The 15,062-nt window shown below is 31.1% G+C and overlaps 1 protein-coding gene across 1 annotated transcript in view; it reads left to right on the top strand.

Moving 5' to 3' along the window:
• The window catches only part of LOC134830580 (uncharacterized), a 27,453-nt gene extending 12,391 nt beyond the window's left edge, over positions 1-15,062 (top strand). Inside the window, exons 5-8 of the mRNA XM_063844115.1 lie at positions 403-519; positions 8,062-8,603; positions 12,636-12,831; positions 12,901-15,062. Of these exons, the coding sequence (XP_063700185.1) occupies positions 403-519; positions 8,062-8,603; positions 12,636-12,831; positions 12,901-14,654 (2,609 nt within the window). The 3' untranslated portion in view covers positions 14,655-15,062. The remainder of the gene's footprint in view (positions 1-402; positions 520-8,061; positions 8,604-12,635; positions 12,832-12,900) is intronic.

Raw genomic sequence — 15,062 nt, 5'->3', positions numbered from 1 at the left:
AATATTCGATTTTGTAAAAAAAATATTTTTACAATAAATTAATTTAATCTAAAAAAGTAAAATATTTAAAAATTCTACAACACATTATATTTTTTTTTTATTACTTTTAAGAGTTTTTTTTCTATATTTTTCACAAAAAATCACTCCAGATATTTTCTAAAGACTTTTCAAGGATAAAATTTTTAAATTTCTTGGAAAATTTAAAAAATTTAGCTTTGATTTTCAAAAATAAAATAAAAATTCAAAACATTTTTAAAAATTGTATCGTCCTAAACTTGTTCTGTTCATTGCATATCTCATAGGAGCTAAAAATGAAAAAAGATAAATTTATGCAATGAACTCAACACTTTCAAATTTTAATAATTTTTTTGCTAATTTTTTTTTTCTGTAATTATTTAATAGACACGGTAATAAATCCCCATGCAATAGTTCAAGAGTTGAAAAGTTCACCGCCGAACAAGAAGCACTCCAGTCGAAAAATTTCCGATTTTTCCCCGAAGCAGTTACCAAAACAGCTAGGTGAGTAAAGAAAAATTATCTTAAAAATAATTTAAAAATAATAAAAAGCGGAGACAAAAACAAAAACATTTCTTACCACACAAAAGTATCGATATCGATTCCAATTTACGTGCAGCAACAAGATGTTGAGTGATGCATTTTTATCTTTTCCTGTGTAATTATTAGTTGGATTATTTGTTGTACTCTTATTTCACTCTTATTATTCATTTTTCTTTTGAATGTAAATAAACCGACGTAAACAGTCTATTATTTGTGTACAATTGACAATGAAAGTAAATTTAGATCTGCTTTGATGTACGAGCTGTTGACGAGTGTACGCAACGAAGAGACTCTCTCAAACAATGGTTTTCCATGGTAATTTAATTTTTCTACACGTACTTTAAAAAATTTAATTAATGCAGGGCCGTGCTGCGTGACTTTCTTTTAACGAGAGAGAATGTTGAAGGAGGTACTTTTGCATATTTTTTGCATAATTGAGTCTTTTTGTCACATTTTTAGTGTCACAGCGAATCAAAAGAGATTTTGCTGAGAAAAAAATATTCAAGAAATAAAGATAATTTAAATAAAATTAATTATAATTTAATTTTTTTTAAGTACAAAATTTGACAAAAAATTATTTTTTAAAATATTTTGATAAAAAAATTAAAAATTACCTTTTTGGGTGAAAATTTCAGAAAAATTATCTTTAATAAAATTATTTTCTTAAACATTTTTATAAAAAAAAAATTTAAAAATACATTTTTTAGTGGAAAATTTGAGAAAACTCTCTTTGAAACACTTTCAATTAAATAATTTTCAAATATAAAATTTTAAAGTAAAAAATTAGATAAAATTTCACTTTAGAAGCAAAAAACTACTTGAAATTCCGTCACTGTCGGATGTACGCACAACGGTACGTGAAAAAGTAATTCTCTTACTCCAATTTTTAAATAAACATTATACCGAAAATAGTTGAGATTAAGTGTTGTTTTCAAATCCATTTAAAACTTTGGTCTTGCTCTTGAAGTCAGTCTTGTTTTAACTTTGTGACAATTAACTTCTTCTTGAGTTTTGTTACAAAAAAATTATCAAATTTCCACACCCGCATTTAAAAGTCAATAGATAACGGACTTAAAATTTGCTAAAAAAAATAAAAATAAATTTTAGTGAAAGATAAGAAATTTTTGAAACAATGAAATGCAAATTAAATGCTATCAGTGACACAAAAAGTGCCTCAATAATTTTATGTTTGCACGGAACAATTGATATCGGTGTCAAAAACAGTCTGATAGAAAGTAAAGTTTGGACCGATGGTAGTTTGGGTGAACTAAAAGGTACGTACGCCCGCCGTCACTGCGCCCACTGATGTCGTCGCGAGGGGGTTGTTTGTACTGGAAACGATGAATCATCAAGTCGCTTTTCCTCGCACATGCGCCCCATGCTTCGCTTCACTTTCTATTGTTCCACTTGTCAACCTGTATCTATGGCAAAAGTCTTTTTTTTTTCGTAACCTAAATATCAGTGTATAACACTTTCCTTGTTGTCGTACTTTTCAGTAACAATAAATTTCGTTGCATTCAGTTGGCATCAGGAAAATGTTGTAAATAAGTGCGAAAAAAGTCGCTTTTCCACCGATGAGTTAAATTTTTTTGTTCGTTTCGTTCGAAAACTCGCTAAAAATGGTGGGACCAAACAGTATTAAGAGCAAAACAAGTGCAAAAAGTGATAGTTTAAAGGAAAATAGAAAAACAACAACTCTGAATAGTTGTAGAAAAACTGCCTTGAGTAACACAGCTAAAACACTGACAACGACATTTAGTAAGTCCATTTACCTCAATTGAAGTAATAATAATTATTGTGTCTGAACATGACACAACAAAAGCTTGCGAAACGAAAAATTCTTGGAAATGTTTTGATATGTCGTTCGACGAGGAGGAAGAGTGCGTTAATGTATATTTGAGTGTCCTTGAACGCGTCGCCATCCATCTATTCATTCCGCAATATGTTACCAGAATGTTGTTGTGAATAAATTTGTTCCATCACATCAATGACGGACGAGTCAAATTCTTGTTATTTTTTCTACAATTCATTAATAAATGAGTGAATGTGAGGGTTATTACGTATTGATTTGTTATTATCGTCGAGGAAAAATGTTACCTTTGAATGGAAATTTGTTACAAGCTAGAATTCAAGATCGATAAAGTGACTTCGAATGAGTTGTGCCGCAGCTAAAATTTCAATTTGATGTTATTTCGTGATAAATTCTAAAAAAAACAAAAAAAGATGCCAGTTGATAATTAAAATTAATACTAAAAGGTGATTTTGGGATAAAGTTTATTTAAAAATAATCGTTTTTTGATTTTAGAACCATGAAGGAACTTTTTTTGAAAGATTTTTTTATAATTTTTAGTTAAAAAATTGACGAAAAAAGACCGTTACACTCCAAATTTTAAATTTTTTTCAAGAAAGACACTTACCAAAGGTCCTAAAATTGAACGAATGGATTGAGCAGCAGCCAAAAGTGCAATTAGATCTCTTAGATGGTACATTTTAGAAGTTTTGGTGTCATTTCATGCTGAATTCCGGGAACCTGTACAAGAAAGAAGCCAATTAATAATCGAAATCAGTACTAAAAAGTAGATTTTAGATCGTTTCAGTGATGAAATACGTTTAAAATTATGTTTTGAACAATTTTTCATGCTTTTTATTAAAAAAATGACAGTTAGCTCCCAAATTTATTTTTTTTTAAAGAAAAATCTTGCATCATGTTTTATTAATGAGCGACTTAATAGATAAATTCATAATTTTTAACAAATAAATGTAGTTTTAACACTTCATTTAAAATACTTCATTTAAATTCACTTAAAATCTAAAAAAAGCAAATTTTACAATCACAAATGGGATTCAAAATGTTCTTAAAATGCCAAAAAATGCATTTAAAGAAGTTATTTTAACAAAAGTCTTTAACTTTTTAAATATTTTTTAACAAAAATCAAACCTTTTCGTGTTCGGGCTCGTAAAAATACTTCTTTTCGTGTAATTTTCTGCACAAATCTCAAGTACACGTCAAAACTCATGTTTCATTAACATGTCACGATTTACGAAAAACGCGCTCACGTGATCAAATTATGCCTCGTTAACTATCTCTTTTCCTTTTGAATGAATTTTTAACCGGACGAAATGTCAATCACCCTTCTTCTTCAAAGCATTATTACTTTGGATCATAAAAAAGTAGCATAGCGTGCGTTCTTCTTGCCGTTATTAGTCTAGCCGATTGAACAAAAAATTTCATTCATTATTAAAATCTCAATTCTTATTGATTTTTGCATGTATCTGCAAAGTTGTTTACATTTAATATGAAAATTGCGTCTTTCAGCGATTGTTTCAATCGGAATATTATGCAATTACGTGTCAATTGCATAGAAAGTCGTCCCGTTGTTGTGTATCATAAGCAGCATGAGAAAAAAGGTAGTTGGCGACTCAAACAATTTTATATCGAGTGATTTTCTCATATGTGAGTCTCTCGTGTTTTTCATTTTTTTTTTATTTTATTTTCTGTTTGTTTACCACTAACCCACACACAACGCGTACGTCACTGCGAACACACACTTTCATTCAAAATTTCACACAACGAGATATTGAATTTTTTTTTTCGTGCATACGAGAGTAATTTATATAAAATGTACGGGCACATAGACGAGTTACGAGCAAAAAATAATAATAATGCGAGCGAAAATTTAGTAGAAACGAGCCACAAGTACCGCAAAAAGAGATTCGCACAAAAAATAGTAGTAGTAACAAGTGTATGAAGCGACTGCATCGCTCGCCCGTTCGTTCGTCATCCATAAAATTTGTATTGTAATAACTTTTTTTTCGTGAGTTTCGCGTTTGATGAGCACATTACATGCCGTACATGTGTGTGCGAGCAATATTTTTCAGTATCTTTTCGTACATCGGCGTGTAAGCAACTTTAAATTTGCGTCTATTATTATTTTTTGTAGTTATTTTTTTTTATTCGTGTTTGATGCCGTTAACTCGTTAAATTTCACCAAAAAATAAAAAAAAAATTTTACAAAAAAAAGTGATTTATGTCAGAATTTTCTAACAATTTTATTAAATGAAATAAAATTTAAAAAAAAAGATGATACCTAAAAATTTTAAAAAATAATTAAATGAATAATTAAATAAGATAAAAATATTTAATGAAAAAAAGATATTGAAAATCATTAATAATAATCCTTAATATCTCAATAAAGTTAAAAATATTAAAATATAAAAAAAATATTTATAAAAATAAAAATTTATATTAAAAAAAATTATTTCAAAAATCATTAAAAATCTAAATATAAGTTTAAATTTTTTTGAATAAAGGGATAAAAATAATAAAAATTGTTAGAAGCATTTTTGAATACTAACGTTTTAGAGTTATTTAAAAAAAAATAAATTTAATTTTTAGAATAAAAAAAATAATAAAAAATTTAACATCTCACATTTAAAAGTTAGTTCAAATCTTATCAAACACTTAAAATTTCAAATAAATCAAATAAATAAATGGAAATAGCTAAAAATAAAAAAATGCATCATCTGCAGTGCATCACAACAATGATAAAAATGACAAGTGAATTCTAATAAAAAGTTCAAAGAAGTTCAACAATCGTGCTATTAAAACAAATTACGATCGTACGAGCGAGCGAGAGAGAGAAAACTTAACAATTACTCGGAAGTACAAATCCAAAAGTAATTGCTAATGTTGATCCATTCAACGAATAATGGTATGTGAGTGTTTGTAGCAAAAATATGCATAATGTCTATCAATTAATTTAGAAACATAAAAAAAATGTTAAGTTGTCCGGCTGTAATACACATATGAGAATATTAATGAGCGAACGCGCTTCCTCAAAAAAGCTATATAAAAACAATAATTGCGAGTTTTGTTGTCTGTGGTGATCACTTCACTTCAAAAAAAAGAAAAAAAAATGTTGCATGGACGTTAGATATCTCAAATTGATGCAAAATATCTTTTAAATTATTATTATTAATAACGCAACGAGAAAAAACATGAAGATTCAAGATAATCAAGATGTTTCGCAGACTAATATAATAAATAAAGTGATGAATTAAAAAGCAAGATGATGATGTGAAAGTGTTTCATTTGTGTCTGAAGTAGGAGTTTTGTCTGAAAAATCATTTCAGAAGATTTTTACTAATTAAAATTTATTTTCTACAAAAAAAAAAACACAAGAGAACATACGATTATTAGAGTTTTGAGCGCAACATGCGTGTTGTTGTTTTCATGTGTTTTTAATTTGATGTTAATCTCCAAACTAATTCTCGAACATGTGTGATCAATTTGTTCGAGATTTGAAGGTCGAACAAAAAAACATTTCTTTTTTGATGTAGGTTCACGAAAATCTTTGTTACGGAACAAAATTTCTAACGAGTTGAAATAATTTAAGCCAAAATTAATTCCTAGAAAATTTATTTTAAATTAAATTTTTTTAAATTTCTAAATAGAAATTTAAAATTTGCACTAATTTAAAATAATTTAAGTAAAATTTATTTCTCAAAAAAATATTTTTTAGTTAAATTTCTTCGAATTTTTAATTTTTTTTTTAAATTTTTTAATGAAAAATTTAAAATTTGTATCAATAAAAAATTGCATTAAGAAATAATTCAAGCAAATTTTGTGTCTATAAAAAATTATTTTTTCATAAAAATTCCATAAAATTCTTAAATTTTATTTAAATTTCGTACAAAAAACTTCTTAAAGTATAAAATTTCCATGAAAAATCGTTTCCTTGAACGTGTAACATTGAAATTTCTCAAACTCCTGTTACAAGTAAACTTTCCTAACAATTCGATCAAATCAGTTGTTTTTCAAGGAAAAACAAGAAAACAATGAAACGAACTTTGATTCAATCAACGAAGGTCAAGAAACTTTTTTTTTCTATTAATTTAACCATTAAATCCGATTTTCTTTTTTCTTTATTGATGAAAATTGATTACTCATGTTAGTATCATTAATATATTTTTTTTTTATTAATTTCCCAATAGAATTAAATTAAAAGCCCTCTGTCAATAAAAAAAAAGAAAAATCTGATCGACGTAAAAAAAATAAATAAAATCTTCGCATATCGCCCGCTTACACGACTCACGAACGTTTAACATTGACCTAATGCCAAAAAATTAATTCCTTACGTTTGTGAAGTTTATTTATAACTGTCTGATTTCAACTCGCTCTTTTTGATGTACGAACGTTACACCGCTCACGAATCGTGATTTTTGCTTGATTTTGCTCGTTAAACATAATATTTAATGTGGATTTGCATAAAAAATTTTTTTGATGTTCGTTAAAAAGTTCAATATTGACAATTAAAAAAAAATATTTATTAAAGATTTCTTCGAAATTTATTTAATTCTATTTTTATCCATTTCCGTTTTCGAAGTCTTGTTTGGAAAATTTTCTTAAAAGTATCAATCAAAGATATTTCCTTCTTTATTTCAGTCTCTTTGATCATATTGAATGGAAAATAACAACGACAATTGTTTAATTTTCATATTGCTTCATTTGTCGTTTGTTTACTTGCTTCAAATGAAAACGAGATGAAATCAAACAAAAAATCGTTCAAACAATTAAAAATATTTAGAACAACCGAATTCACACGTTTATCGTTCGCATTCGCATGAAAGACGAAGACAACAATGATTAAAAGTAAACACAATTAAAATTTACGTTTTTATGTCTTTTTTACGAGCATTTTTAATGAAAATTTACGTTTTTTGAAGGTTTTATGTCTTTTCGACCTAATTTTTTTTTAAATAAATTAAAATTTTTTTTAATAATTTTTAGATCTGAAAATTAATAAATTTTAAAAATTTTCGTAAAAAAATTAAAATACGCTTAAATCTTGAAAATTTTCTCATAAAATCTAAAATTCAAATCGTTTATTGCAACACCACAAATAACACAGTTGAGTAGTTGCACCGATAAAATGATAAAAATGTCGTAAAGTTGGCGTTTGAGCATCGTAGAGAGTTGCATGCGCATAAAAATCTCTATTTTTAAATCTGCATCGAACACACTTTTTGGTCCGATGATCAGTTTTCGAGAAAATTTTGACACATCGCGTCTCGAGAATGACAGCAGAATCGGAGGCTGTCGCGAACGAATGTTTATTTTTCGCCATTGTGCTTGTGTTTTTGTGGGCAGATCACAGATTTCGAACAAGTTGGTGTTTTATTCCATGTTTTTTTTTTGTGTAATCTGTAATGCGATCACCTTGATTTTTATTTCTGTATGAAGTTTATTGTTTAAACTTTAATGAATGAATGAAAGAGAAAACGCAATTTTATTATGCTCTAATTAATGTTCGTCTCTGTCTTGTTAATTTATTAAGAGGTTACCGTTTTTTCTAGAAAAAAAAGATGAAAAAAATTACTGTTACTTTTTATGAGTATTTGTTTACCCGAACATTTTTTGTTCTAACTTAATTGGGCGAAATCGTGGGTAAAAAATCATAAACAAAAAAAAATTAAAATTATTTTTTTCTTATCTCATTGCAGATCACAACCGCACAGTTGGCAATGGACCAACTGCAGGAAACAATGTTGCCTCGAAGCAGCACCTTAGTCCGAAGCCGCGCGTCACAAATGTCTCGAATCGCACCACATTGCCGCTCGTGACGTCTGCCAAGTCGCCCGAGCCCCTGACATCGCCGCATCATCCACACAAAATTAGTCAGCGCAATGCCACGATAATTTTAGAAAGTGCAACCATAATTCCAGCGAAGCAGCAACAACAGCACTCGACAAACAACAATAACATCGTCGCATCATCTCCGACGGTGACAACGAAGACACCAACAACAAAAAGTGTGAAAAAGTCACCGATACCGAACAACAAACAGCAAACAGACCGTAATACGCACCACAGTGTTAATTTGAAGAATCTGAAAAATTTGAGTGGCAAAATTGCGTCAGTGGTACCAGCTGCTGCTGCGGTAATCGATGACGGTCCGAGCAAGGCGCAACTCAAGCAAGAACTAGTCCATGCGAACAAAGGCGTCGAGGCGTTAGGCGCATTAATGCAATATCTAGTCTATCATGTGAGTCAAAAAAATTCCCTTAAATGAGATTTGCATGATAATAATATTTAAGACGTTAATCCTAATGAGATTCGTTCCACTTCCTTGTTTCACAAGAAAAAGGACATTTTCTGTTCTATTTATTATTTTTGCTGGCATTAATCCTTTTTTTGTCTCTTGCATCAAAAGTGACCATGGTGACAATTGAAAACAATAGAAAAATGTCACAAAAAAAGGAAGAAATCGAGAGGCGTGGATGCATTTTAGTCACAGAGATTTTTAATTTTTTGGGCTTTTTAGCTATTTTTCTGTGACGCTAGACGCCCTCTGAGCAGTAGGAGAGCTTGAAACATGAAATTTTTGTTTTAAAGTCAAATGAAGATTAATTTATCACGCAGATCAAATTTTTTTAAAGCTTATTTTTCTTTTTTATGAAGACAATTTGTTCAAAAATTTTAAGATTTCTCAAAAAATTAAAATATTAGTTTTGGATCGTCAGAAGCAAAAAAGGAAATATTTTCCATTAAAATTTCTCTTTTTTAACGATCAAAAAATATTTTTATTAATAAATTTTGCATTTTCATAGAAAATTTGACATAAATTCTTCAGGTTTTGTATAAAATCATTGAAAAATTTCCTTTAATGAAATTTTATTGAATAAATTTCTACAATATTTGCTCTCTAAATAATTCTATTAAGCAAATTTCTTCAAAAAATGTATGTACAAAAATGTAAAAAACTAAATTTCTTCATAAAATGACTAAAATTTGCATTTTGCAGACCATCTATATTTCGAAGGAGTTAAAAAAGGACGTTAATCCATCTTAAAAATTCATCAAAAATTCAAATTTATGCAAAAATCAATTTGAATAATAAAAGAACGCGTGGATAAAATCCCGAAAATTGTTTGTAAGCCTTCCAAATTCCCTCAAAATCTGAATTTCAAGATGTTGTTTGGGGTATTTTCCAAACATGTCTCTCGAGAAAAAAGATTCATATGAGATTGGATCATGTTATGGGTAAAATATTGTGAGATGAAAGGTAAACAGTGACCATGTACCAAAAGAAAAACAGACAAAACAAAGACAAATCTGTTGCATCCTTACAGATGAAACTTGAACATCTGTCCCAAAATCGTAAAAAAAAATATTTTTATAATCTAACGATTATCTTTTCGGTAAGACAATGGTCCATTTTTATTGCATCTACCAGTTGAATGGAGCAAAATCTCCTGCACAATGCACTTTATTGAGTCAGAGAGAGGAGATTTTGGAAGATTTTATTGGACCATTTTTTGTTTTTCATCACTTTGCTCGGAAATCTCTTGTTCTAATTTTTTTTCTCATAGAAATTGGTTCAAAATTCTCTTCTTCGCTTGAATGAAAGACGAAGAAATGTCCCGCAACGTTTTTGAAGTGCATTGTTTTATGCGAGACACTTAACGAAACAATTAGGGATTCTCGTCCTTTCGTTCATCAATTTTCAGTCCTCAGAACATCTCAGAGCTGCAATAAAATTTTATTGCACAGGTTACAGAAAAAATATTCGAAAAAAATACAACAGGTACTTGAATATGTTTTCGATCGTGTATTTTCCGACTTTGACAAGTTCTCATGACCATGAGCTCGATACTTCCGTCGAATTCTCGGCAGTTATCTTTTCTCCATCTTCCATTTTCTGCAAAAAAAAAAAACAAATATTCAAATTTCTCGTGTCTCGAGACGAAAAGAAAGAAAATTTGAGTTAAAAAAAATATTTTTGTATTGACAGGTAAAGTTCGTCTAATTTTCAGGTAGTTTACGAAGTATATAAACAAATATTTAGAAAGACATCTGTAAAATGGAAAATAACAACAACGAGGAGATTTACTATACCTGTCTTGTCGTGCGAAACTAATTTTCTCCTCATGCGATGAGATTTTTGTCTCTCCGTGCGATGCAAGTCTTTGAGAAACGTCGTAGGATATTTCTTTCATGCAAAGAATCTTTCTTGGGTTAAAATAATAATTTTTTCTTGTAATTCTCGTTTAGTATGTGTGTCTTGACACGTTTGTTTTTTTCCTCAGAGACACTCAAAAACGTGGTTTCGAGGCCCTCGAGTTAAGAAAGATGGAAATTTTGAGTTTTTTGGCTCAAAAAAAAAAATAAATAATTGATGTAATTTATATAAAATTAAATTAAAAATTATTTAAAAGAGATAATTGATCTTCTCTTAATTGATGATATCATCAAAAAACGTAACGATGATTCAATAATTGTGATTTTTCAGGCTCAAATTAAATTAAAATTAAAAAAAATCTTCTACTGAAATGAAATTTTCAAAGAAATAACGATAATTTTTGCAATTTTAATAAATTTTTGACGCATTAGAGTCTTTAAAAAGGTATCTTGATAAGAATTTGGCAAAATTTTGTTCAAAAATGTCATGAAAAAGGTTCAAATAGTCGTTCAAAGGTCACCGAGGTAGCAAAAAACGATCGAATGCACTAAAATGAGTCACATTTTATAAACTTAGATGCCGATTTTATGAAATTAGATAAAAAAATTATAACTTTTGCATCCATTCAACTCGTTATTATCTAAAATCTTCTTTCAGGATGTTTTTTTTTATACTTAAAAACCGCCAGAAATTTAAATTTTGATCCTTCTCCAGGAAAATTTTCTTCTCGAAGGCTTGAAAATCGTAATTTTCTTCAATTTTGATAATTTTTGCAGAAAATATTTTTCTTTAAAGAACAAAATTTTTTAAAATTCTCATTTGTCACCAATGTCGAGGAACTTTTCATCACTTGGGCTTACAAAAAATCCTTTCATCATCTCCATTCAAGTGCATTAAGCGACATTAACGGATTTGTCACATCGCTTTGTCATCTTTAGCAGCATTCAAAATCTCACTAATGCCTCGAAAAACTAAAGAGCTCTAATTATTCTTCACTTATTTTGCAATTTTCGAGAACAAAGATGCAAAATAACACAATAAAAAGAAGTCTAGAGCACTTTTTTGTTTCTCTTTGTGTACAGCTAAGTGCTTAATTAGTGTGAACTGCTCTAAAAGAGAGCATTATCGCATTGTGACAATTAGTTGAAAATCGCATCGTTTTGTTTCAGCTTCGAATTTGATGCTGAATATGCTCTTTTTTGTCTTTGGAGTACTTTTGAACTTGACATTTTTAATTTTTTTCTACATTTTTGGATTAAATTTTTCTTGAAGTAGGCAGAATTACAATTTTTTATCCTTAAAAGTAGTTCAAAGCTGCATGTAAGCCTGATCTAAGACGACCGACTCCACTGAATATGTCTCTAGAACTGTCTCAACACGAGTTTCCAGGCCAAATGTTCTTCTTAAGATTTTTTTGTTGATAAATTTTTATCATTAGGTATCATCTAACGCTTATCATGGTATCAGTTTTTCGATCTTTAGGTCATTTTTCTATGGTTTGTTCGAAAAACCTTCTCGAAAAAGTCCCTGGCTAAGTCTTGTTTTAAGTACATGGAATCCCAAACACGACTGCAAAAAAGCAATAAAAAATTAATTAACTCTGTCTGGACAGACAAACACGTTAAAACCTTAATTGAAAAGTTTTTGCATGTATTTGTGAATTTTTGTGAGTTAGTGTCGAAATTCGTAAGTTTCGCATTTACCTGAGAGTCCTTTTTCTGACCACAAAGGACGTTGTATTCACACTTTTGTGTGCATTGTTCTTTTGGAAGTACCGAATTTGCATATATTAACAAGAGAACTGTGGGACAATGAGAGGTAAAAACGACCGTCTTCGAAAATTTTCTTTACCTAGTCCCGTAAAATTTCATCAGCAAATCAGTTATCGTCTAACGTTCGACGAGTAAAGACCTAAAAATGTTAACAGAAATGGATTATATGAACCAAAGTGTGGATTTAATGGATATGGATATTGATAACTTAGAGCAATTGGTAATGCCAAAAATAATTTAAATTAAAATTTGAACGAATCTCAAAGGATTTTGATGAAAATTAATTGAAAATTAGTGAAGAGTGAAATTAATTGTGATTTTTTTTATTTTTTTTTCCTTGCAGTTGGATGCATTTTCCTGTCCAAGTATTAAAACAGCACATGATTTGTCACAGAAGAGTCTTCGCGACACAACGAGATTGTTGGATGAGACTCGCGCTGCTTGCCAGCATTTAGAAGAGCGATTGGGAGATCGTGAAAATTACTTTAAAGTTAGAGAGACTGAATTAGAAGCGAAATATCAAACAGAATTACAAAAAGGTAAGTCACTATTTTAAATACAAATTTAAAAAATAATTTTTTAACAATTTTTTTTCGTAATTTTTGCAGTGAGAGAACAATTTATCGAGCTCGAAACATCAGCATCATCCCGTATTCATGCCTTGGAATCGGAATTGTCACACAAAGAAACAACACATGTGGCTGCCATGGCAAAACTCAACACAGATACCGAGCTCCGGGTACAAGTTTACGAGACACAACTCCGAAATGCTCGCGAAAATGAACAAAATCTCACGAGTCGTCTCACAGAATTAACGGGAAAAGTCGATGAGCTCACGGAGAAAGCTCATTCCAGTGAAATCGAGTTCAGTGAAAAGATCCAATCGCTGACATCGCAACTCGAGAAGATGAAAGCCGATGCCGCGGCACGTGAACAAGAACTTTTGTTCGAGTTGAGCAAAAAATCAAAAGGAGAAACAGCGATAAATACCTCATCGAGTCGCGTTTCGCCCGAAAAATCCATGAATCGATCACAATCGACGTTACAAGATGAGGTTGAAAGCCTCCGATGCGTACTTGACTTGAAACAAAACGAAATTGCTGAACTCCGGAAGCAAAATCAGGAGATGCAACGTGCTGTCGACGACCACAATTCGCTCGCGATGAAATACGCGTCGGCGGAATCGCGTCTCGAGGACTTGAAGGTGCAGTTACAGTGCAAAATTGGCCAAGAACAAGAACTTTTGGACAAAATTAAGCAACTCGAGGAGAAATATAACCAAGAAACCAAGACCAAATCTAGATTGTCGCAACACAATGAGGAGCTGCAATATCGTCTCAAGCAGAATTCGGAAAAGTTTTCGGCGACTCTTACGGAACTCTCGAAAAGTTTGCACGAACACTCGATGTGCAATCGCAACAAGATGAACCAAAGTCTCGATTTGTCGTTCCGTTCGCAGCCCGGTTCCGAGCAAAAGTCCCTGCAAATTGACGAAAACTCGCCACCAACGTCGCCCGTCGTCAAAGGTGTCGTCGAAAAGAGTGATTCTGTGTCGTGGGTCCTCGAAATGGACGACGAAGCTCCCGAAGTACTTGCCTCACGTGTCGTTCGTCGTGCCGGCAGTTTTCGCTCCAACTATTTGTCCACGTCGATGGACAAATGCTCGCAATCTCCCGTTCCTAAGCGTCAAAAGTGCGCATCGCCCCTCCAAACATCCGCTTCTGCGACCTCCATCTTGCGACGCAACAACTCCGATCGTTCCCCGCAGAAAGAAATCACCTTTTTACGCAGTCGCAGCAAATCGGTGACGATTAAAACGAAAGCCGAAACCCCAAATCCGAGCAAAAAGTCAACTGCTGTCAAAAACTTGAGCATGTCGTTCCAAGAGCCTCGCATGTACACCAGCAGTCCCCGTTTGGATCGTCACATCGAGCCGGAATTCGTCGAAGAGGAAGTTTTTATCGAAGAAACGTCGCCCTTCGAGGTCGAAAATCCCATTCCCGAGCATTTTCATCGCGACAAAACGCCTAGTTTCAAAAATTCGCGCGAAAATCGCGGCTTAATTACCTGCGACACAACAAAACTCGTTCCTAGTCATGCGAAATCGGATAAACGCAAACCAAAAATTAGTGCGGGCGAAGCACTCATTTCGGGATCAAATAGCGAAGACGACACCGAATCAACCGACGAAAGTTGCGGATTGTCGAGCAGCAGCAGTAACGGCGATCCACGTGAAGTTCTCAGCATTGAGGATGCGCTCATGAAGAAAATCGGCGTGAATCAACACATCAGTGGCAGCAATACGCCCATGGATGTCAGCTGGAGCGAACATATTGGAAACGATCAGGAGCCGCCCGTATGACAAGACATTGACAATCTAGATTTTTAAACAAATGAGTCTCGTTGAGAGTAAAAAAAAACAGGAAACCTTAAAAAACTACCAAGTGATTATTGTCTTTATAAGATCAACTCTATTTATAAGCTACATAATTTAAAAAATGATATAAAATAATGAAATTTGCATGAAATCAAACAGTAATGAAATATGAAAAATGAAATAAAATGAAGAAAAAAACTTTTTTATTGCTGATGATGAAAGAAATGAAGAAACAAAAAACTTTTAATCATTATTTTTTTGTACCTGACACAAAATATTTAAATTATTATTGAAACAGAAAAGAAAAAAAAATATAAAAACAAACGAAATCCTGATAATAAAAAAAATATTTTTCGTAAAAATTTCTTATAAATATAATTTCTAATGCATGAA

The sequence above is a fragment of the Culicoides brevitarsis genome, chromosome 2 (genome assembly GCF_036172545.1).
Source record: "Culicoides brevitarsis isolate CSIRO-B50_1 chromosome 2, AGI_CSIRO_Cbre_v1, whole genome shotgun sequence".
Lineage (NCBI taxonomy): Eukaryota > Metazoa > Arthropoda > Insecta > Diptera > Ceratopogonidae > Culicoides > Culicoides brevitarsis.
This window is presented reverse-complemented; position numbering and strand designations above follow the sequence as displayed.